The 26,152-nt window shown below is 35.7% G+C and overlaps 1 protein-coding gene and 1 pseudogene across 1 annotated transcript; one reads left to right on the forward strand and one right to left on the reverse strand.

Moving 5' to 3' along the window:
* The first annotated feature begins 1,238 nt into the window (after window positions 1-1,238).
* On the forward strand, window positions 1,239-6,060 carry LOC113290847. Its single transcript, XM_026540437.1, has 6 exons — window positions 1,239-1,866; window positions 2,125-2,195; window positions 2,584-3,576; window positions 3,694-3,889; window positions 5,359-5,694; window positions 5,960-6,060. Exons 1-6 carry the CDS (start codon window positions 1,239-1,241, stop codon window positions 6,058-6,060), a joined length of 2,325 nt encoding a protein of 774 aa, XP_026396222.1.
* A 2,987-nt stretch (window positions 6,061-9,047) lies between these two features.
* Window positions 9,048-9,147, reverse strand: LOC113291996 (annotated as a pseudogene).
* Window positions 9,148-26,152: the final 17,005 nt, after the last annotated feature.

Consider the following 26,152-nt stretch of genomic DNA (forward strand, 5'->3'; position numbering starts at 1 on the left):
AGACGCCTATTCGGAGAGGAAAGTAACCTAATTAGGCGAAATCTCTTACAACCGCTCGGTTTAAAGACTTCTTTGGGATTGAGAAGCTCTATTAGTACTGTTGGTGGGAAACTAGATAATTGTGGTTTATTATTAGTTTTCGATTGATTTGATTGACTAACGGTTTTTGAACTTTTATTTCACCTAGTTTGTTTATGCTTGAGAATCTTTTCTTCTGGTATAAGATTCACTCAAACTAAATCAAAGTTTTGGCGAGGATCTTTAGACTGTTTGTAGATCTAAAGACGTCTTGTGATAATCCATTGTTAACAGACTCCGTTCTGTGTTGATTGATCACAAGAGATTCAAGTTGATTGTGTGCAGTTTTTTATTGAAGATCTAAGAAGATTTGAAGACAAAGAAGACTTTGAAGATTTATGATTTGGTTCCATAATCTTTGGTGTGCACAATACTTGTTTCGGTTAAAGAGGATCCAACTATAATCGGTTTATCCTTGTGGTAGATTGGATTGATTAGTTGAGTAGATCGACATCAATACAATTCTTTAGATTAAGAGTATTGATTGCAAAATATCTAAAATATTACTTCGATAATTGTTGATTGATAGATCTAAGGACCTGAAAAATGAGTTTATTTAGATAAACAGAAGAGCCTTTTGTCGAACTCACATCACTTGGTTGAAAAGAGTTGACACCAAACAGATTTATTGTTCCTTTGATGTTTGGAATATGAACCAAAGTAATTGTTCCCAAGTACGTGACTTATTCATAAGTTGGAGGCGTGGGAATACATACGGAACTTGGTGAACTATAGATTTAATAGCTTTGTCTCAACTATACGAAGTTGGTTTGATTTTGTATAGCTGCTTAATCCTGAGAGTATTCAATTATGGACAAGGTCTCGGGGTTTCTCTGCATTTGCGGTTTCCTCGTTAACAAAATCTTGATGTGTTAGTTACTTAGTTGATGGAAAGGCTCTGTGAATCGGAGTAAAAATCGGCGATTGACTCGGCGACAACTCAGTTTCGTTTTCTTCAAAAAAAATCAAGAAAAACAACATTTAATCTTTAATTGAAGTGTTTAGGAGTAAATCTTAATGATTGGTGGTACAATCATGGTACTACGGATCGTTAGATGGTAGTTATTTCGATTGATTCGAACGTTAAATCATTAGAAAAAGGATCTGTAATTAGGTCCAACTTAAAAAATTTAGATCGTAATTTTGAGGAAATTTTGAAGATGAATTCTAATTCGAATGATGCTGATTTATCTATGTTCATCCCTGATGACGTTATAGAAGATTGTTTGAATGAATGGAGATTCAGTCTGATCGGAAGATTAGATTTGGTCAAATTGACGATGGAAACAGTTGAAGCATCTTTGAGGAAGCATTGGGATGTTAAAGGTATTATTCAACTTATCCCTTTAGGCAAAGGTTTCTTTATAATAAAATTAGATAATGAAGATGATAGAAACATGATTTGGAAGGGTCATTGGATTGTTGAATCTCAAGATTCAAAATTAAGAGCTTGGGAACCAAATTTTAATCCAGAAAACCAGAAAATTACTTCAGCTTTTGTTTGGGTTATGTTTCCTGGTCTTAGTATTGAGTATTGGAAGGAGGATATCATCTTAAAGATGGGAAACAAAGTTGGAAGAGACATAAGAGTGGATGAAACAACATTGAAAAGAGAAAGTGGGTTTTATGCAAGTGTATTAGTTGAAGTGGATATTACAAAACCAAATCCAAGCAAAATCAATATAGAATCAAAGTATGGAAAATTTGAGCAATCAATACAAATACCTAAGCTACCAAAGTTTTGTATCCATTGTTCAGTTATTGGTCACCATGTTGCAGAATGCAGAAGTAAAAGGAAAGAGAAATAACAAGAGACAATAATTTAAGTACAGCCTAAAAAAGTGTGGAGAAAGAAAATTAAAAATGTGGAGATTCCTACTTCAGTTGGTTTTGATATTTGTAATTCCCCATCCAAAAAAGACCAAGAGACTCCAAAATTTGTTTTTCAGGTGGAGGAAATTTTTAATGAGGAAGAGAATGCAGAAGTCTTACATCCAATTTTACTGGGTGAATCTTCTAACTCATAGATCTTTCATATATTACAAGATAAGACTGAGGAACTTCAAGAACTTTTTGAAACTCAAAATTCAGCTTTATCAGTGCAACAAATTCTTGAGGTAAGTTCAAATACTCCTTGGATTAACAATGTGATTCAAGTTATAAAACCTGTTATTGCTATGGCAAAAAATAGAGTTACTCAAGGTACTAAGGAAGATGTGTTGAGAGAAGGAAATAAATTAAAGAGTAAACAATGAGAAATGTTACTACTAGAAATCAAGCAGCTCAGAAAAATGATACTTCAGCTGGAAATTCTAGAAATTCAGGAAGGAGGGGACCTTTATCTCCTCAACATACCTCCAAATGAGAGTAATGTGCTGGAATATCAGAGGTGTAAGAAGATTTCAAGCCTCTGATAAATTAAGGAGTTTAGTAAATAATTTTAGCCCAACTTTAATTTGGATTTCTGAACCAAAAATAAGAGTAAATTCTGTCTCTTGTTCAAAGTTAAGATTGCCTAATATGAATAAGAAGATAATTCATAATACTTCTGCAACAAGCAAAGGAAACCTTTGGTTATTATGGAACATTTCAATTAAGGAACCAATGGTGATTTCTAATACAAAACAAGCAATAACTGTGGATGTGGTAGGACATCTTGTAACTGGTGTTCATGCTAGTAACTTTACTATTCATAGAAGGGTCTTATGGGAAGAGTTATCTGTGATATCTACCTTCAACAAGCCTTGGATGATAATTGGAGACTATAATGCAGTCTTATCAATGGAGGAGAAAAAAGGAGGTAGAAATCCTTTAACTACTGCAATGTTAGAGTTCAATAAGTACATTCAGAATTGTGAATTGATGCAAGCTCCAAAAACAAGATTAGAATATTCTTGGTGCAATAATAGATCAGGGAAGAAGAGAATAGTGTGTAACCTGGATAGAGATTTTTATAATGTTCAATGGTTAAGTTCTTTTCCTATTTGGGGATATAAAGTTCGAACAAGAGGTACTTCAGATCATAATTCTATTTTTGGAACAAATGCTACAATTCCAAAACCAGCAAATGTTCCTTTTAGAGCTTTAAAAGTATGGATGTCTCATGAAGATTTTAGAAGCCCGCAAATAGAAGTGAGAGGTAATTCAGGTTTTATCTTTTTAACTAAACTGAAGCATATCAAAGTAATATTAAAAAAGTGGAATTGGGATGTTTTTAGGGATGTGAATAAAAGATTGAAGAAAGCTGATGAAGAAGTTTTGAAACAATCTCTTATCTCAGATCAGTCTCCTCATAATATAGCTCTTCTGAATAATTTAGTTACTGCTAGAGGAGTTCAAGAATTATTAACTCAGCAAAAACAAGAGATAGAAAGACAGAAAGCTAGAGTGAAGTGGCTTAAGTTTGGTGCTGCCAACACAAAATTCTTCCATGTAAATATGAAAATAAGGCAAGTGCATAATGCAATTGTGGAGCTGGAAAAAGATGATGGTGAGCTGGTGTGAACTCAACAAGATATTGCAGACATTTTGGTGAATCATTTTGAAACTAAATTTAAATTCAAAGAAGTCCAGTTATCTGATGAAGTTTTTGAAGCAGTTCCAAAAATAATTCAGAATGAAGACAATAAAAAACTTGAAACTATTCCTTCTGCAGCAGAAATAAAACAAGCAGTTTTTGATCTGGATCCAGATAGCTCTCCTGGTCCAGATGGCTTTGGTGGCTGGTTCTATAGAATGGCTTGGGAAATCATAAGTGAAGACTTTATTAAGGCTATACAGTACTGTCGGGAAAAAGAATTCATTCCAGCAGGTATGAACTCTAATTTTATTATGCTTCTGCCAAAGATTAAAAATGCAAGAAAACCAAACCAGTATAGACCAATTGGTCTAATGAACTTCAGTTTCAAGGTTATTAGAAAGATCATTACTTCCAGATTAAGTAATATGGTTCAGAAGATTGTGTCTCCATAACAAGGGGCTTTCATTAAGGGAAGAACTATACAAGACCGAATAGTATTATCTTCTAAGATGATTAATGAGCTGGAGATTAAGAGAAGAGGGGGAAATGTAGGTTTAAAATTAGATATATCACAGGCTTATGATTCTCTAAGCTGGGAATTTCTTTTTCAGGCTCTAAAAATTTTTGGTTTTTCAGAAAAATTCACAAGATGGATCAATATTCTTCTAAAGTCAGCTAAGGTTTCAATTCTGGTAAATGGAGGTCCAGTGGGTTACTTTGGTGTTAGTAGAGGATTAAGGTAGGGAGATCCTCTTTCTCCCATACTGTTTATTATAGCTGAAGATGTTTTAAGTAGAAGATTAACTTCAATGGTGATGCAGGGTAAACTAAAGCCAATGATACAAAGAAATGGAGTACACCCAACACATATAATGTTTGCAGATGACATTTTCCTTTTTTTCTAATGGAGAAAAAAATGTGAAAAGCTTATTGCAAATTCTTGAAGAGCATCAAAAAGCTTCAGGTCAAGAAATAAGTCTGTCAAAGAGCAAATGTTTTGTAGGAGGTACAAGCAATGCAAGAAAAAATCAATTGGCAGAAGTTTGTGGTATGAGTTTATCAAAATTCCCAGATAAATACTTGGGTGTTATGTTAAATCCAGGAACTATTAGATCTAAACATGTATGGGGGGTTGTAGAAATGTTACAAGATCAATTAGCTGGTTGGAAAGGGAAGCTTCTTTCTTTCCAAGAAAGACTGATATTAGTAAGATTTGTCCTGTGTAGTATTCCCATCTTTAATATGTCAGGGTACAAGTGGCCAAGAAAAGTTCTCAAGGAAAGTGAAAAAATCATAAGAAACTTTCTATAGTCTGGAGACCCATCAATCAAGAAGACAGTTACATTGAAATGAGAGAAAACTTGTGCTCCGTTGGCTGAAGGTGGTTTGGGTATACAAAAGCTAGAAGATATAAACAAATCAATGTTGATGAAACTCTGCTGGAAAATTCAAAATGGAAAAGAAGAATGGACCAAATTCTTTAAAGGGAAATTCCAAGATAAAAATGGAGAGTGGATAAAATATTATAAGAAATCTTCCATATGGCCAGGGATTAAATAGGTATCTGCAGAGGTAGCTAAGCATACTAGATGGCTGGTTGGAGATGGAACTGAAATTTCAGTTTGGATAAAAGAAAAACCTTTAAAGGATATCTTCCCTGACAACAATATTATAGTACAAAATCAAGAAATAAAGGTAGTAGAACTTATAAAAGATGGAGAATGGCAGATTCCTTCATATTTTTTTCAGTTTTTTTGCAGCTACTGAACTACCAGTTATTGATCATCAAGGTGACAGGAGGATATGGAGTGCAACTTCATCTGGTAAATTCTTTGTATCTTCTTCTTATAATTGTATAAGAAAAAAAATTCAACCAGTGAATTGGGCAAAAACAGTTTGGCACAAAAGTGTATTTCCAAATGTATCTGGTAATGTATGGAAGATATTGAGGAAAGTTGTTCCAACAGATGAAACAATGAAGCAGAAGAAATTTCAGATAGCATCAAGATGTCCTTTCTGCAACAAAGAAGAGGAAAATACAGAACATATACTCTGGTTCTGTGAATTTAGTGAACTTACTTGGAGCTGGCTTGGAGGTATTGATAGACGCATTTATGTGTCTATTTTGATCTCGATTTTCTATTTTGTTAGTACCCATTTTTGTACTTATTTTGGTATTTTATGTGTTTGTAGGTGTTTTTGGAGAAATAAGCTTTTGCGGGAAAATTGGATCGAAAAGTGGTATTTGCGCTCGTGGGAGAAAATTACTATTCGGACTCTCAGTTTGGATAAGGGGAACTTCAATCACTAAGGGGTACTCCACTAATAAGGGGTACCCTAATTGCTACTTACACTTTACAGCTATTCGCACCCCTGTACTGGTTAGGGGCATTCCATCCCTTGCTTTTGAAGAGACAGAATTGGCGGGAAAAAATTTGCACTCCGTCTGCATGATTCCGTAGAACGAAGTCGGACGAGATTTTGATGGATTTTGACACGGACTTGGAGCATTTTGGGCCTGTTAGGTGGATTCAAGGTTGGTAAGATATAAGTTCACGTAAAAAGGGGAAGGTTTCGTCTAATCTTAACAAAACAGAGTAAGAAAGTTTATCGGAAATGGCGAGATTTTCTGGGAAGAATTGCAACGAGATTTCATCGGAGTTTTTGATACATATTGATTCGAAGTACCCTGTTAGGCTTAAACAGGGCAGGTAATTGTATCGGATTCGATAAAGAAGGGATGAGACGTCGCATAGAATATTCTCGGGTTATCATTCTCTGTTATTTTTGGAAGATTTCGTAGATGAAAGGGAAGATATTTTCTATATCCAGGTGGGATTCTATCTTGGTAAAGAGGTTGGATAAAACAGAGAATCCGCATAGAGAAGAAACAGAAGAGGATATAAATCCCGTGACTTTAGTTTGAAGAATATTTGGATTTTCTCAAGATTTGATTGGTCCTGTCGTGTATATAAGGGATGTTGGGAAGTCAAGGAAGGGAATCGAGTAGTCGGGGGTTGGTACGAAAACTTAGGAGAAGTTTAGAGGAGAATAGAGAGCTCCAGAGATCGAGTTGCAGGAAAAATACAATATTCTGCTGCTGCTGCTGAAGAGAAAGAACACGAAGAACATTGACGCACAAGCAACTGTCGCAGCAAACTATCGTTGTTTCACAGCAGTACCTATGTGTCGTTCATCACAGATGTTGCATTAGGTCTTTAGCTACTATTTCTCCCTGTAACAGTGATTCTGCAACACCAGCAAACTGTTGCGAATCGTCTGTATTATCACTTTTCATCTTTTTAATCATCTTTTGAGCCATAAACAATTACTTTGAGATCATGATTAATATGAGGAGCTAAACCCCATTGCTGAGGCGATAGAGGAAGCTATTTTTCCAACAAAAAGCAGTACAATCTATTTTATTTAATTTATTGCAATTATTATTATGATTATTTGCCTTGAACTATTATTGAATAGGATTTTTATTTGAGTGATTATGATCTATTTTGATGGAGTATGCTTAGTTTATAGACTCTTGATGCTTCATACTTTGGTATTTACAATTATTACTTTTGAAAATCTATTAGTTGCAATATTTTAGAATCAGATTAAACGAGAAAATTGCATGAATATAAATATTTGGACCAAATCACTTTGAACTTGGAAAATAGTGGAATCTTAGCCTCAGTGTTCTTTTAATATTGATACCAACTTTGTCGGTGTTTGTTATAATTATTAGCGAGTTTTCTATTTAGTTTTGAATTTAAGTCTAAAGTTATCCTTCACAAATTCGAGAATCGAATCACTTTTTACCACTATCTACAAATCACATCAATTTTTGGCGCCGCCGACGCGGACTTGTTTTTAGGGTTTTAGATTTATTTTATTTTTATTATTTTATTTTTTTTGTTATTATTTTTGTTCTTTTTTATGTTTTTGGGTATTTATCTTGTGTCTACAGGTTCTGGATCATAAAGAAAATTGAGACAAAGAGTTTGGTGATTTCATAAAGACTTGGAGCTAAAGATTAAAGCAAAAAGAACAGAAAAGAAGACAATTTTTAGGGTTTGTTTATTTTCTTTAAAAAAAAAAACTGTTTTTATTATTTTTGTAATTTTTCTTTTCTTTTCGGACTTTTGGACTTTTGGACTTTGGGACATTATTTTTTTTATTACCCTACGGAAGGGTACTTTAAATATAAACTGTTTGCAGAGAAGGAGGACAATTACGATATTGTCTCTGCACCTTGGGTTCGTACACTTGACATCGGAGTCAGTGTCCCGAGTCGACTACAACCGATTCATCCTCCGTATGGAACGGGAGGTAAGATTCTAAACACTTGCGAATCCCCTGTCAGCGAGTTACTGGACTCCTTCGTATGCATATATGTTGAGGACTGAATACATACATTTATTTTTTTAGTAAAGGGCAAGGCCTGGCCATACAAGATAAGGGTTCGGATTTCATCACCGTTCTCTTCTTGCCCGCTTTAGGAACACGTAACCTACGCGAACACAAGCCTAAACTTTTGACTAGAACGAGACCGTAGGGTAACGAGCTTAACAGGAAAGTCATTCGAAAAATATTGGTTACTCTTTTAATAATACTTCGAAGTTCTTGACGGTTTCTGTAAGTTGAATGTGTGACTGCGCAGCCTTGTAATACCGGTGAGGCCTTGGGTATCAAAGATCCATCGAGCTTCCCTCGCCTCTATTCAACTTACTTTAACTCGGATTGATTCCAGAGGGGTTTGCTTAAATTGAAACGAATTCCCGTTCGAAGGATTAGAAGCTGGTCTAGAAACAATCTAAGTGAAGCCATCATGCTTTTTGTTTGCTAGAAATCAATAGGTTTGATTTGGTTGAGTCGGCCTTGATCTGTGTTTGCTTACCCTTCCAATTTAGAAAATTCTATTGTATGCCTGAACGTAAAAGAGATGCACTAGGTAGATTTGTTAAATAGAAACCTAGTAGTTCGAAGCGTCTCGATTACCTTAATCTAGAGAGTCCGACTTTTGAAGAGTCTGTTTTTGAACGTCCTTTGACTGAGGAGAGAATCCATGTTGCTCTGATAGCGCCAGAAATGGCAACTTTTAAATCTTTGTTGAATCCAACTAGGACTACTCGCCCCTCATGTATCAGGTTAGCTGAGACGGAAGCAACTTATGAACTTAAACCTGGGACCTTACGGCTGCTCCCAATATTTTTAGGGAAAGAAAATGAAAACCCCTATTTCCATGTTAGGTACTTTGAGGAAATTTGTAGTACCCTCAGGATTAGAAACCTAGATGATGATGCTTTGAAATTTAGGTTATTCCCTTTTTCCATGAAAGATAAAGCTAAATCGTGGCTATATAGTTTGGCTTCCGGGTCAATCGAAACGTATGAACATTTTACATCTGCCTTTTTGAACAAGTTTTTCCCTATGCACAAAACATCGTCTATTAGGACGCAAATCTGCATGTTTTCTCAACAGGAGGGAGAAACTTTGTATAGGTATTGGGAAAGGTTCAATGATTTATTATCCCAATGTCCTCATCATGGTTTAGAGAAGGTTAGGTTAGTTCAGATCCTTTATGAGGGTTTAGATTATCCCACCACAACCACAGTAGAATCTATGTGTACTGGTGGATTTGAGTACCAAATAGTTGATGACGCGATGACATATTTGCATGAAGTCGCCGAAAAGACCCAACAATGGGAAAGTAGTAGGGGACCCCAGAAAACAATTCTTCTCGGCAGAGGAAACTTTAATAGGGTAGAAGGAGGCTATGAATCAGATGGTTAGAAGCTTTAGAAGTGGGTAACACTAGTGGTAGAATGGAGCCTTTTTGGGAAGGCCAGAATAATGAAGAGTAAGCCAATGCTCTATATAATAACACTAGGTTTGATAATCGTCAGAAGTTTGACCCATATTCAGAAACCTATAATCCTGGTTGGAGAAACCATCCGAACATTTCATGGTCTAAGGGCCAGAGTCAGGGTTAGTCTAATAATTCTAATGCTCCCCCAGGTTTTGGCTACATTAGGAATACATCAGGCCCAGAAAATAAAACGACTAGATTAGAGGAATATATTAAGATGTTAGCAAAAACTCAGGAAATGTTAGCACAGAGCCATGTTAGTTTTCAACAGGAAACCAAGCAGAATTTTCAAACTAATGCTCAGAGCCTTGCTAAGTTAGAACGTCAAGTCGGCCAAATAGCTAAGACCTTAAGTGAGAGAGATAATGGTAGGTTCCCTAGTCAGACTAATCCCAATCCTAGAGGAGTTCATGAAGTAGGTACAAAACCATCGAATCAATTGAATGCTATTAGAACCCTTAGGAGTGGTAGAATAGTAGACAATCAGGTAAGCATGCCCGATAGTGAACATACTGTAGTTCACCCCTCAGGACCACTAGCTAAGGAAACTGATAAAATTTCTGATGATGCCAACTCAGTTCCTGAGAGGTCTGATTCTGTGCCTAGAGCCCCATTTCCTCAGCTATTAGTACCAACAAAGAAGGAATCAAACTTTAATGACATATTGGAGGTTTTTAAGAAAGTTACCATAAACCTTCCTTTATTAGATGCAATTAGGCAAATTCCTGCTTATGCCAAGTTCCTCAAGGATATATGTACGCGAAAGCGAAAACTTAGCGTCCATAAGCAAGCCTTTTTAGCTAGTCACGTAAGTTCAATTATTCAAAACACTACAACTCCAAAGTACAAAGACCCAGGTTCCCCTACCATTGCTTGTACAATAGGTAAACACCGGGTAGAAAAAGCTTTACTTGACTTAGGAGCCAGTGTGAACCTACTTCCGTACCATGTGTACTTACAGCTAGGACTTGGTGAAATGAAACCTACTCAGATAAAACTGTAGTTAGCTGATAGGTCTGTTAAAATTCCTCGAGGTGTTATTGAGGATATCCTTATTGAGGTCGACAGTTTTATCTATCCAGTGGATTTCGTGGTCCTAGATACTCAACCTATCCCTGACCCAGAGAACCAGATACCTGTGATTTTAGGTCGCACGTTTTTAGCTACGTCGAATGCGATCATTAACTGTCGAAATGGTGTGATGAATTTATCTTTTGGTAATATGACTATAGAGATGAAAATTTTTAATGTCAGTAAGCTACCTTATGAGCTAGATGACACATGTGTTGAAGAGGTGAACATGATAGAAGCCTTAGTTCAGAAGTCATTACCAAACATTTTATTTGAAGACCCATTAGAAAGTTGTCCATCCCATTTTGGTTCAGATTTTGATGACGATAGCACTATTGAACAAGTGAATGCTCTATTAGATTCTACCCCTGTGTTAGACACTGATAGATGGAAAGCTAGGTTCGAACCGTTACCAGTTTCTGAGACTACCCTAATTCCTTCTTTAGAAGAGCCCCCAAAGTTGGACCTTAAACCACTACCCGATACTCTAAAGTATGTGTTTTTAGGCCCATCTGAGACTTTACCTGTGATTGTAGCTTCCGATTTGGATAGTGATCAGGAAAGTAGGCTAGTAAAAGTACTTCAAGACAATAAGGAAGCTTTAGGGTGGGACTATAGCAGACATTAAGGGTATAAGTCCTACTGTGTGTATGCATCAGATTCATTTAGAGGAAGACTCCAAACCTTCTAGGGAGATGCAACGTCGACTGAACCCTAACATGAAAGAGGTAGTTCGAAAAGAGGTGCTTAAGTTGTTAGATGCGGGTATTATTTACCCAATTTCAGACAGTAAGTGGGTCAGCCCTGTTCAGGTTGTCCCCAAGAAATCAGGTATCACTGTAGTCCAGAATGATAATAATGAATTAATCCCAACCCGAGTGACCACGGGATGGCGTGTGTGTATTGACTATAGGAAATTGAACAAGGTCACAAGGAAGGATCACTTTCCCTTCCTTTTATCGACCAAATGCTAGAGCGATTAGCTGGACATAGTCACTATTGCTTCTTAGATGGCTACTCCGGTTATAATCAGATCGTTATTGCCCCAGAAGACCAAGAGAAAACCACTTTTACCTGTCCCTTTGGTACCTTTGCGTATAGACGCATGCCTTTCGGGTTATGTAATGCCCCTGCGACTTTTCAGCGTTGTATGATGAGCATATTTTCTGATATGGTAGAACGGTTTTTAGAGGTCTTTATGGATGATTTTTCAGTGTTTGGTTCATCTTTTGATGAGTGCTTGCATCATTTGACATTAGTGTTGACTAGGTGTAAGGAAAAGAATTTAGTGCTTAATTGGGAAAAATGCCATTTCATGGTTGAATCAGGAATTGTCTTAGGGCACATCGTTTCTTCAAAGGGTATATAGGTAGACAAAACCAAAATTGACCTTATTAAGACTCTACAGGTCCCAAAAACCGTAAAAGATATTAGGTCATTCTTAGGGCATGCAGGTTTTTACCGTCGATTCATTAAGGATTTTAGCTTGATTTCTAGACCTCTTTGCAATTTGCTTGCAAAAGATGTTAAGTTTGTCTTTGATGATGCTTGCTTAAAGGCTTTTGATAAGCTTAAAACTTTACTCACTACTGCCCCGATAGTCCAGGCACCTAACTGGAACCTACCCTTTGAAATTATGTGTGATGCTTCAGATTATGCTATAGGCGTTGTGCTAGGTCAGCGAGAAAACAAATTACTCCATGTGATTTACTATACTAGCCATCGTGTTTGCCTTGGATAAGTTTAGATCCTATTTATTAGGTTCTAAGATCGTAATCTATACTGATAATGCTGCTTTGAAATACCTTTTGTCTAAGAAGGATACCAAACCTAGATTGATTAGATGGATCCTTTTGTTACAATAATTTTGTCCAGACATTAGAGACAAAAAGGGTGCAGAGAATGTAGTAGCAGTCCACTTGTTTAGGCCAGTTGTTAGTTCCCCTAATATTTCCCTTCCTATAAGGGATAGTTTTCCTGATGAACAATTGTTCTATGTTTCCCAATCACCTTGGTATGCAAATATAGTGAATTATCTTGTTACTGGTCGAATGCCTCTACATTGGGGTAAGAAAGATCGTTCTAGGTTTTTAGCCGAGGTTAAGCATTTCTTTTGGGACGATCCTTATCTGTTTAAGTATTGTCCGGACCAGATTATTAGGAGATGTGTATCTGAGAGTGACCAGTCTAGTATTATCTCCTTTTGTCATGAACATGCATGTGGGGGTCATTTTAGTGCTAATAATACTGCTGCTAAGATTTTGCAGTGTGGATTTTACTGTCCTTCGTTGTTTAAAGATTCCCATAGTCATTGTGTTTCTTGTGAGCGTTGCCAGAAGTTAGGAACCATTTCCCGTAGAAATATGATGCCTTTGAACCCTATTTTAGTGATTGAGGTATTTGATGTGTGGTGCATTGATTTTATGGGTCCATTTCCTATTTTGTTTGGTTATCTTTACATACTTGTCGCTGTAGACTATGTGTCTAAGTGGGTTGAGGCGGTTCCGTGTAAAACGAATGACCACAGGGTCGTAGTCCAGTTTTTGAAAGAGAATATACTTACACGTTTTGGTACGCCGCGAGCTATAATTAGTGATGGAGGTTCACACTTTTGTAATAGACCATTTGCTCTTTTAATGAAACAACATGGTATTACCCATAAAGTAGCAACCCCATATCACCCTCAGACTAATGGTCAGGTAGAGGTTTCCAATAGGGAAATTAAACGTATTCTAGAGAAAACAGTTAATCCAAATAGGAAAGACTGGTCGTCGAGGCTTACTGATGCCTTATGGGCTTACCGTACTGCGTTTAAGACACCCATCGAAATATCACCTTATCGTTTAGTGTTTGGCAAGGCATGTCACCTTCCTGTTGAGTTAGAGCATCGAGCCTATTGGGCTATTAAGAACTTAAACTTTTCACTCGACAAGGCAGGAGCTCAAAGAAAGCTCCAGCTCAATGAGTTGGACGAGATTCGTAGAGATGCATACGGTAGTGCTACGGAGTATAAGAACAAAATGAAACTTGTGCATGATAGGAATATTTTACGAAAGTCATTTTTTCCAGGTCAAAAAGTTCTTCTATATGACACTCGGTTGCATCTATTCCCCGGGAAGTTGCGCTCTCGATGGACCGGTCCTTTTGTGGTTCGTACTGTTTTTTCTCATGGCGCTGTTGAGATTGAGACACCAGATGGTAGTAGTTCTTCGAAGGTTAACGGTCAGCGATTGAAGCCCTTTTTAGAGCCTTTTCCTACAGGTGATGTTGAGGAGGTCCCTCTGGAGGACCCTGTTTACCTTGATTGACCATCGAGGCGATTTTGTATGTTGTATATTATTTTTGTAGGTTTTTTGTTACACTTCACCCAGGTAATATCTTTTCGACTTCTCTCTTTACTGTTTCCTCATGTTACTTATATTTTTGGTATTGTTCTTTAATTAGAAACATTGAGGACAATGTTAGATTTAAGTTTGGGGGTGGGGTAGAACTTTTTGTTACCTTTTCGTTGCAATAAATAAACTCCAGAGCCTAGAAATTTATCCTTATTAAGGATGGCACTACCCAATCTAAGTGGATGGAAGCATTTTGGTTATAGGAGTTGAGGGACCAATCTTATTAGATGGAAACATCTAAAGAGTCTATTCATAAAAGCACAGAGCTCAGGTGTTAGAAATAACATGGTAGTTTCTCCATGTCTCATTGAGTCCTTTTCACTTCTATTTTTATTTTTTTTATTTTTTTAAAATATGTTTCTCTAAGTGATTAGGTGGGGCTCATGACTCAAGTTGTTACCATTGCTGGGGTGAAATAGAGTGATTGAGATAGCCACAAAAAAAGAGAGAGAAATTGAGACCAGACCATCAGACCAAATGGAATAAATTCAATAAAGTCGACCACTGGAACCCTTGTATATGCCAGTTGTGTTGACCTAGAGTTAGGATTATCGACCACTGGTACCCTTGTATATGCCAGTGTGTTGATATTAGTCAGACCGGTATCTCAGTCCATTAGGATATGTTCATTATGGCAGTGGCCTTCAGACAGATATGAGAAACACCGTTCACCTTAGTCAACATCAAAACCATCTATGTTTTTCTATATCCATCTTCTTAATCTATCCATGTGATTTGTTTGATTTTGAGTTTGGATGCGACTATCTGAGTAGAGCTCTGTCACTTTATATGAATTTTAGTATGCTTGAGTGCGAACTCGTGTACAACAATTGGAATTTCGCATCAGGGTACTTCCTCCTGTAGTCAATAAGTATGCCAACCAAGGAGATTCTTTAGTTCCTTCCAAGGTTCTATGTAGATAGCTAGGGTCTGGAGTATAAAGGTTTTGTGGGTATACCTCTGGTAAGCCCTCCGGAGACAACACTCCGCCACTAGAAACACCTAGGGGTTTAAAGGCTTATTGCATACGCTAAATGCAATCGACGATGCCTGCGACAGTGAGTTAGGATTTTATTTTTATTTTATTTTTGCTCGAGGACTAGCAAATAATAGGTTTGGGGGTATTTGATAGACGCATTTATGTGTCTATTTTGATCTCGATTTTCTATTTTGTTAGTACCCATTTTTGTACTTATTTTGGTATTTTATGTTTTTGTAGGTGTTTTTGGAGAAATAAGCTTATGCGGGAAAATTGGCTCGAAAGTGGTATTTGCGCTCGTGGGAGAAAATTACTATTCGGACTCTCAGTTTGGATAAGGGGTACTTCAATTACTAAGGGGTACTCCACTAATAAGGGGTACCCTAATTGTTATTTACACTTCACAGCTATTCGCACCCCTGTACTGGTTAGGGGTACTCCATCCCTTCTTTTGAAGAGACAGAATTGGCGGGAAAATTTGCATTCCGTCTGCATGATTCCGTAGAACGAAGATGGACGAGATTTTGATGGATTTTGACACGGACTTGGAGAATTTTGGGCCTGTTAGGTGGATTCAAGGTTGGTAAGATATAAGTTCACGTAAAAAGGGGAAGGTTTCGTCTAATATTAACAAAACAGAGTAAGAAAGTTTACGGAAATGGCGAGATTTTCTGGGAAAAATTGCAACGAGATTTCATCGGAGTTTTTGATACATATTGGTTCGAAGTACCCTGTTAGGCTTAAACAGCGCAGGTAATCGTATCGGATTCGATAAAGAAGGGATGAGACGTCACTCGGAAGGAAACATGGCAGAATATTCTCGGGTTATCATTCTCTGTTATTTTTGGAAGATTTCGTAGATGAAAGGAAAGATATTTTCTATATCCAGGTGGTATTCTATCTTGGGAAGGAGGTTGGATAAAACAGAGAAGCCGCATAAAGAAGAAACGGAAGAGGATATAAATCCCGTGACTTTAGTTTGAATAATATTTGGATTTTCTCGAGATTTGATTGATCCTGTCGTGTATATAAGGGATGTTGGAAAGTCAAGGAAAGGAATCGAGTAGTTGGGGGTTGGTACGAAAACTTAGGAGAAGTTTAGAGGAGAATAGAGAGCTCCAGAGATCGAGTTGCAGGAAAAATACAATATTCTGCTGTTGTTGCCGAAGAGGAAGAACACGAAGAACATTGACGCACAAGCAACTGTCGCAGCAAACTATAGTTGTTTCACAGCAGTACCTATGTGTCGTTCATCACAGATGTTGCATTAGGTCATTAGATACTATTTCTCCCTGTAACAGTGATTCTGCAACACCAACAAACTGTTGCGAATCGTCTGTATTATCACTTTTCATCTTTTTAATCATCTTTTGAGCCATAAACAATTACTTTGAGATCATGATTAATATGAGGAGCTAAACCCCATTGCTGAGGAGATGGAGGAAGGTATTTTTCCAACAAAAAACGGTACAATCTATTTTATTTAATTTATTGCAATTATTATTATGATTATTTGCCTTGAACTATTATTGAATATGATTTTTATTTGAGTGATTGTGATTTATTTTGATGGAGTATGCTTAGTTTATAGACTCTTGATGCTTCATACTTGGTATTTACAATTATTACTTTTGAAAATCTATTAGTTGCAATATGTTAGAATCAGATTAAACGAGAAAATTGCATGAATATAAATATTTGGACCAAATCACTTTGAACTTGGAACATAGTGGAATCTTAGCCTCAGTAATCTTTTAATATTGACACCAACTTTGTCGGTGTTTGTTATAATTATTAGCGAGTTTTCTATTTAGTTTTGAATTGAAGTCTAAAGTCATCCTTCACAAGTTCGAGAATCGAATCACTTTTTACCACTATCTACAAATCACATCAGGTATGTTTCAGTTCATAAATCCTAGATCTTTTAATGATATTCTCAAGTTTTCAAAACACAAGAGTCCAATAGTAAAAGATTTGTGGAGAGTAGATGCTCTTACAACTTTAAGAGAGATTGTGTTCTTGAGAAACATAATTATTTATGAAAATGAGCAACCAAATCTGAAAGTACTTAAACAGAAGGTTATGCAATTTACAAAAGAATCTGAAGTTAGAATGAAAGGAACCATGTGGAATTCTCCTTATGATCTGAAGATTTTGAAAACATTTGGTTTGAAGTGTAGAAGTGTGAAGTCACCAAGAATCAGAGAAATATACTTCTTACTTCCAAATCCTTCTTTTATTCTGATATGCTGTGATGGTGCCTCTAGAGGTAACCCATGGGATGCTGGATTTGGTTTTATATGCAGACAAGGCATAAGAGAATATATCTATGCAATGGATGGAGGTTTGGGTCTGGCTACAAATTTTGTGGCAGAAGTCTTTGTAGTACTATGTGCAGGGGAATGGGCAATCAGAAAAAACTTTCTTAAAGTTTGTTTTCAAACTGACTCACAGGCAGCAATAGAAGCATTTCAATCTGAAGCAACTCCATGGTGGGCTTGTACAAGCTGGAACAAGATAAAAAAAACACCCTGCAGGATTGGTACTTCACTCATAGCTACAGGCAGACAAATTTCTCAGCGGATTCAATTCCAAAAAAAGGAGCATGAATGGCTAAGGGAGAAAGAAGAAGTTATCTTTCCAAACCATATTTTATCAAATCTATGGAAATACTAGAAAATCCCTACTACATATTTGACTAAGTTTAGTTATTTTTGTGCTTTACTTTCAGCTTATCAAAAGCCCATATAAATTCAATGGGATTCTTTTTGTAATCTTGTGACATTATTCTTTGGCTTAATAAAAAAATTTATTACCAAGCAAAAAAAAAAAGATCTTGTTGTGTCTTTTACTTTTCTATTTCCGCAATTATAATTGTTTTTATTATAATTAGAAGTAAAATACACAAACATTAGTTTCTATTTACTTGATAGTAATCCTATTATGTTTGGTTAAGTCCGAACCTCTTATCAAGTAAACATACTTCGTTGTTGTATTCTCTCAATCTCGTATCCATAGACGATCACACGAAGTGTGAACCGATTAGTTGTATTGTCTCGACTCTGTCCATAGACAATCACTTTCGGAGAAAGGACTTATAGTGGAATAGTTTTAGATTGAGGTATATTTGGGTATCCTCGTCTTTTCAATTGGTATTAGAGCTGGCAAACACAAAAAGATCTAACAATCGGTATTTGGTGCGATCCGACCTATAAGAAATGAATCTAATGAGTAATTCTGTTAAAGTGCCACCAAGATTTAATGGGTCAAACTACCTATTATGGAGATCGTCTATGAAAGCTTTTCTTCAATCCCGAGATTTTAATACGTGGTTATTAATCGAAGACGGATACCAACGTCCGATGGATTATTCGGAGTCAGAGTTTAAACGCTTAGCGTCTTATACTCATGAAGAAAGAGTTCTTGCAAAGCAGAATTCTGATGGTTTGAATGCCATCATACACGCAGTTAGTCATGATCTTCTACATCATGTGCTGACTTGTAGAACTTCTAAAGAAGCATGGGATATTCTTGAGGACGTATTCGAGGGAGATGAATCTAAAAAAGAAGCTAGACTTATTTCCCTTTCTTTTGAATTGGAACATCTCAAAATGGATGATAATGATACTTTCGAGGAGTTTAACTCTAAACTTTCTGAGATTGTTAATGCATCTTTTTTCCTTGGAAAGGCCATACCTGAAAAAGAAATAGTATGCAAAATTCTCAGATCATTACCATCCGGATACGAGTCTAAGAAACATGCCATAATATAAGGAAATGATCTTACTGCACTTTCCAGAAAACTCTCTTGTAGGAAAGTGAAAGATCTTTGATAGAGGAATTCTGCTGAAGAATCAAACTGATAAATGTTGTCAGGAGGACAAGGTACCTGTTGAAAAAGAGCTTGACTCAACTATTGTGCTTCTAGCGCAACAAATTAAGGACCTTTTATCTATTGATAAATGTGTTCCTGATACATTATCGTTTTGCCATAAAAGGGGTAATGATGAAGTACAATGCTTCAAGTGTCGTAGATTCGGACATATGGCAAAACATTGTCCCAGTAGAAGAACTCAGAAGTACAACAAGGCATTTGTCTCCACTCTTGATGATATTCCGGAGGAAGAATCCAATGAAGAAATATCTGAGTGTAATGCACTTCTAGCCAACTCTAACAATGATGAATTCTGTGAGTCTAATCAACTCCTAGAAAAACTTGAGTTGGAAATTAAGGAAAATAAAAGTTTAATCCTGGTACTTGAAAACCTTTTGAAATTCCTTTCAGATAAAACCCGTATGGTAAAATCTGAACAAGAAAAATTGGGTGAAAAACCTAGAGAATCAGAAACTAGCTTTTCCGATAACTTGAAAAGTTCTTCATGTGAAAGAAATAATCACACTGCAATCTTCATTGAAAATAAACTTATCAAAGCACTTCACAAGGGGATAAAGAAGACTAGTAAGTTTATGAGATCTAAAAAGGAAATTGCAAACTCTTGCAATTACAAGAGAATGAAAGAACAAAAGGAAACACAGTCTATTGTGTTTATAAGTCATCCTAAGGATGTCTTTGTTAATTGTGGTGAGAATAATTCTCACCTCAACACACACTGATTGTGTTGAAATATGCATCCTCACTTGTTTCCCAAAATTCTGATTGTGAGGAAGCATAAATCTGGGCAAGTTGTTCATGACTGGTTCATTAGTAAAAATAATTGATATCTTTTATATTTGGAAAAATAGTTTCAGTTTCCATAAACCAAATTATTCCTTGATTTTGTCCATCTTATATATCGTCTTCTTGTCCGAAAGAATAATATCTCATTTCAATGGAGAAATCGGTAAAAGGAGGGTCATCTCTTGATAATTTAGCACTCTGTGCATCAGTTATGACTGAAACTCATGATATCTCTCTTCATGATAACTCTCAATATTCTCTAAGAAAACAGATTCTTACTGTTAAAGGTTGCATTAGATATCATGAGCTGATGATAAAGGATTCAAAATAAGTACTAGCTAATCTTCATTAACAACTGTTTAATATTAACAAATCATCTACTGAAAAGGGAAATGCTCAGAAGAATTTGAATCCAGTTTTTGAAAGCAATCTTCACAAGAACTGAGAAAGAGAAAAATAAACATTAGTTTTTGATTTATTTCAATAAGTCTATTAGGAATAAAACTATCTTATTTATGAATAAAATTATTTGATTTATAATTTTTCTTGTGATAGTTTATGATTACATAGCATGTGCTTGAATTCTTTATCTTATTGCTATGTATGTGTATGAGATGTTTGATTTCGGTTTTCTAACCTTGATATTCGATCTCATATGTTGTGAACCCTTATGGTTTGGGTGACTTTTTGGTTTAGAAGGATAAGTTCTAGCCCATGTTGGTAGGCTTTATCAAAGGATCATGAAGTGTTCTGACTGAAACAATATGTGAAAAATTCACAATATGTTGAATCGTTTGGTTTAGCATAAAATCATATGTGTTTCACGGTTTTTAAATTTTGCTTGCAATAGTGAAAACCGGTTTTCAACCTTTCTCTGGTAAAGGTTGGTTGTTGTTATTCTTTATATTGCATAAGGATGACAACATAATGATATTTCCATATCAATTCTCCCTGGAAGAAGATGCAAACATATTGGAGAAGTGGATACGAAATTTGAGGTAACGAATTTGTTAGTTAATCGTTTTCCCGTTTAAGAAAAGCCTGAGTTTATTGCATATATTTATTGCTTTTGCTTAACAAAATTTCGATACAATTGATGTTTTATTCCATTATTTGTGTATGGATGTGTGTGTTTTATTCAATTGTTTCCGGTTAAGAAAAGCTATTGTTATCTTGCTTTATTGTTTGGTATCAATTGTTTAGGCTTACAAAATTTCGGTGCAATTGCGGTGCTTTAATGTCTATGTTGTTTCAATTGCTTCCGGTTAAGGTGAATAATTATGCAAGCTGATTTATTTGGTTTGTATGAATTGTTTATGGCTTAACGAAAGAAAAGGTTTACGAGATGAATTGTTTAGTCCAATCTGATTCCGGATAAGAGAAATTAAGTTAATTCTGATCTTAATTAGACTTATCAAAATGGAGGTTTCGGTTATTCAAGTCTAATCGAACGCCTTAACAAGGAATGCTAGTTAACTAACCTAGTACTTATCTTGTTTAAAATTGAAAGGTCTAAGTTAAATGGATAATTAGAATTTGATGAGAAAAATAGACTTATCTTTATTTTGGTCTTATCGAACAAGCGATTGTATTTGTACAATCGGTTTAGCAAAGGAACTAAGGTTCTTAGTCGATTTTTGGTTTGCTAAACTATTAGGGAAAATTGCTTCGGGAAATTGTTTCCTTGGTAACATCTCAAAACAAAATTACTTTGTAGTTTCGGTTTTCATAATTGGTTATCAAAAATGGTGTGTGGAACCCTCGTGCTTAACTCTATAGGTTTGCAAGTCTATTTTGAGATTGGTAAGATCCTTTCGGTTTGTCCCTTATTTGCTCGTACCTTTGTCATTTTGTGACAAAAATTGGGACAAATATATGGAGTAAACAAGTGATACTGGTATTGATTTATATTGATTGGTACCACTAAGGGAAAGGACATTGGTGCTTAAATGTTTATCTAACGAAAAGAGTAAAGCACGATTGAAAATCTACCTATCTTACCTTTAGGGGGAGTATTAGCTATGTTATTATAATGTCAACATCGGCATTTATGGATTGAATGTATACAGGTTATTGTGTTGTTGAATTTGGGAATTAAGCGTATGTGTAATGAATTCTTGTAATTTATTTATCCATATGATGTAAGAGTTTTGTCACTAAAATTGACAGAGAGGGAGATTGTTAGAGCATGGCTCGGTTGAACCCACCAAGCGTTGGTATGTCAAGTTTGGTTGTCATATTTTAGTGAACCAAAACTCATTTAAAGAGTCGCTTGATTATGTACTAGAGTTAACTTCGTATAGGTTAGCTTGAAAGTATTAGGATATGAGACATTACAAGTATTGCGAAGACTTGAAGAAGTGAAGAAGTAAGGAACTACAACTGACGACATCATCCTTCCACTTGAGGTTAGTAATATTTGACTTGAATTGTTTCATTCCCTAACATATCTTTCAAGTCGTGCATATTGAAAACATAACTGTGAAGCATGAATGATTACACTCTAGTTAGACGTAGTATTAAGGAATACAATACGAAGTATAACTCTTATCTTTTGAACTTCTGAAAAGGCGAGGGTACCCAAATATACCTCAAGCTAAAACTTTTCCTACCTGTAAGTCCTTTCTCCGAAAGTGATTGTCTATGGACTGAGTCGAGACAATACAACTAATCGGTTCACACTTCGTGTGATCGTCTATGGATACGAGATCGAGACAATACAAAAACGAAGTATGTTTACTTGATACAAAGGTTCGGACTTAACCAAACACAATAGGATTGCTTATCAAGTAAATAGGAATTAACGTTTGTGTAATTTAATTTAATTATAATAAAACAACTATAATGTGGAATATAAAAGTAAATGACACGACAAAATTTTGTTAATGAGGAAACCGCAAATGCAGAAAAACCCTGGGACCTAGTCCAGAATTGAATACTCTCAGGATTAAGCCGCTACAAAAAATTACACTAACTTCATATAGTTGAGACCAAGTAACTAACCCTATAGTTCACCTAGTTCCTTCTGTATTCCCACGCCTCCAACTTATAAATAAGTCACGTACTTGGAACAATTCCTTTGGTTCGTATTCCAAACAGTAAAGGAACAACAAATCTGTTTGGTATCAACTCTATTCAACCAAGTATATGAGTCGGACAAAGGCTCTTCCGTTTATCTCAACATAAACTCCTTCGTCAGGTCCTTAGATCTATCTTATGTTCAATCACCCAAAGGTAATCGATTAAGATTAAGCCAACAACACTTTAATCCGAAGAACCGTTTTGATGCCGATCTACTCAATTAATCAATCCAATCTACCACAAGGATAAACCGATTATTAATTGGATAATCTTTTACCGACACAAGTATTGTGCACACCAAAGATTATAAAACCCAAGTCAGATCTTCAATATCTTCTTTGTATTCAAATCTTCTTAAATCTTCAATAAACACCTGCACACAATCACTTGAATCTCTTGTGATAAATCACACACATAACGAAGTCTGTTAACAATAGATTATCACAAGATCGTCTTTAGAACTAACAACAGTCTAAAGATCCATGTCGAATGAACTAGTTTGAGTGAATCTTATATCAGAAGAGAAGATTCTCAAGAATAAACAAACTGGGTGCAATCAGATTTCAACCATCGTTAGTCAATCAAATCAATCAAAAACAAAAGATAAACCGCAATTATCTAGTTTCCAACCAACGGGTCGCGCTAGAGCTTCTCAATCTTAAATAAGACTTTAAACTGAGCGGTCGTAAGAGATTTCTCCTAATTAGGTTACTCTCCTCTCCGAATAGGAGGCTACACCAGTAACAACAAAAGAGTAAATCTGTTGTTACGAAGAATTAGTTTGCTAGAAAGGCAAACTTCAAGTATTTATAAAAAAAGGAAGTTTGGACACCAAGGAATTTTCAAAACCGAAAATATTCTCAAGATATTCATTAAAGCACAAATTCGATTTCCATAATTCTTGGAAACGCGTTGTCCAAAAATAACGATCGAAATATCTCGGAAAATCTAATTAGTAAATGAACATTACTAATTCTGTAATTTCCCTACAAAATGAAATTAATAACCTTAATTAAAAGATTCTTAACTTACTTATGTTTCGATCCTGGGATTCTCTTCCCTTAGCCGTTAAAGAATATCTTTGAACAATTAAAGAAATAAACATTCACAGCACGTGTTCAAAATTTGTCGACATCTTAACTTTGTAAGTTCTCTTTCATACTTACAACCTTGAAACCGATTTGACACACTTTCAAACAAGTTTAAAATTGGTTCATATGACTTTCAAGAACTATGTGATTGATCAAACCAACATTCAATCACAATCATGGGTTTACGGTTCTACCAAAACAAGTTTCGGTTCTACCTCCATGTGAGTACTGTGCACAGTCACACTAGCTTTCCAAAAATTCGGTTGACTAGGTACTAGGATCGGTTCCCCACATATATATGGTATCTAACTTATATGTGTTGCACATGTCCATAGGATCGGTTCCCTTTTGCCTAAAAACGTGTTGCACATGTCCATAGGATCGGTTCCCCTTTCTGCTATAAACCTTGCTGCACCCCATACAAGGATCGGTTCCCTTTGATGTAGTGCACCCCTTACAAGGATCGGTTCCCCCTTTCCTTTTAATTGGTCAGACATACAAAATCCGATCATACCACAGGTGATTACTTAAGATCGGTTTTACTAATAAAAGTTATACCAATACATAAGTCAGGCCTTTGTGAATATTTATACCAAGAACTCAACAAGTTGTGAGCGGTTATACTCTATCACACATATTGGTTGTTCATAAGATATGCAATGAATAACAAAACCAATAACACCTGGCAATTTCCTTTTCGGTTCACAAACAAGTTTATGAACTTACTTCCTTAGAACACATGTAAACATTGTTCCCTAGGATGAAATCCTCACCTCATACCCATACATAATTATAATAACATTCAAATGATTATGGGGATGTCTTATTTACAAAGTTTAATGATTAAGCAATAAACCTCGTATTGTATTCCTTAATACTATGTCTATCTAGAGTTCAAATATGCTTCACAGTTATGTTTTCAATTTGCACGACTTGAAAGATACGTTAGGGAATGAAACAGTTCAAGTCAAATATCACTAACCTCAAGTGGAAGGATGATTGTTGTCGTTATAGTTCCTTGCTTCTTCACATCTTCAAGACTTCGCAATACTTTTAATGTCTCATATCCTAATACTTTCAAGCTAACCTATACGAGTTGACTCTAGTACAGAATCAAGCGACTCTTAACATGAGTTTTGATTCACTAAAATATGACAACCAAACTTGACATACCAACGCTTGGTGGGTTCAACCGAGCAATGCTCTAACAATTTCTCCCTTTGTCAATTTTAGCGACAAAACTCTTACATCATATGGATAAACAAATTACAAGAATTCATTACAATCCGCTTGATTCCCGATTCAACAGCACAGTAAAACTGCTTACATTTAATCCTTGAAAATGCCGCTATTGACATTATAATAACAAATAAAATACTCCCCCTAAGGAATATAGGTAGATATTCAATCCGCGCGTCTTTTTTATACCAATTTATATGACATGTTACTCCCCCTTAGTCTGTGTTTTCACTCTTTCGTTAGATAAAACATTCAAGTACCAATATTCTTTTCCCTAGCGATGCCAATCAATATAAAATCAATGCCAGCATCACCTGTTTACTCCATATATTTCTCCCCCTTTTTGTCACAAAAATGACAAAGAAATGAAAAAATAAAGGACAACACGAAAAGAATCTTACAAATCTAATAGACTTGCAAACCTGTAGAGTTAGGCACGAGGGTTCCACACATCGCGTTCTGATAACCAATATCAAAACCCAAACTAAAAGTAGTCTTATTTTGATATGTTACCAAGGAAACAATTGTCCGAAACAATTTTTCCAATTTAGTTTAGCAAACCAAAAACAACTAATCACATTAGTCCCTTTGCTAAACCGATTGTTCAAGAACAATCGCTTAATTCGATAAGACCAAAATAAAGATAAACTCCATTTTTCTCATCAGGTTCTAATTATCCACAAACTTAGACCTTTCAATTTTAAACAAGACAAGTACTAGGTTAGTTAACTAGCATTCATTGTTTCGGCATTCGATTAGACTTGAATAACCGAAACCTCACTTTGATAAGACAAACTAAGATCAGAATTAACATAGTTTCTTATCAGGAATTGAATTGGACTAAACAACTCATACCGTACACAAATTATTTTGTTAAGCCATAAATAATTCATACAAACCAAAATAAATCAACTTGCATAGTTATTTACCTCAACCGGAAGCAATTGAAACAACATAGACATTAAAAGCACCACAATTGAACCATAATTTTGCAAGCCTAAATAATTGATACCGTACAAAAGTAAGATAACAATGGTTTTTCTTAACCGGAACCAATTGAATCTGTAAGGACCCTCAAGCTCGTCAACGCTATTGGACCGGTCAAGTGACGAATTAGCCGATACTAACTCGATTAGTTTAACACGAACGTTAAT

This window comes from Papaver somniferum, chromosome 6 (assembly GCF_003573695.1).
Source record: "Papaver somniferum cultivar HN1 chromosome 6, ASM357369v1, whole genome shotgun sequence".
Lineage (NCBI taxonomy): Eukaryota > Viridiplantae > Streptophyta > Magnoliopsida > Ranunculales > Papaveraceae > Papaver > Papaver somniferum.

Bases quoted from the DNA above. Each gene is read 5' to 3' on its own strand.
- LOC113290847 (XM_026540437.1), top strand. From the start codon at position 1,239: ATGAATTCTAATTCGAATGATGCTGATTTATCTATGTTCATCCCTGAT. The intron at 2,196-2,583 runs GTAAGTTCAAAT...TCTTGTTCAAAG, and splicing joins CAGTGCAACAAATTCTTGAG to TTAAGATTGCCTAATATGAA. The intron at 3,890-5,358 runs GTATGAACTCTA...GTTTTTTTGCAG, and splicing joins AAAAGAATTCATTCCAGCAG to CTACTGAACTACCAGTTATT.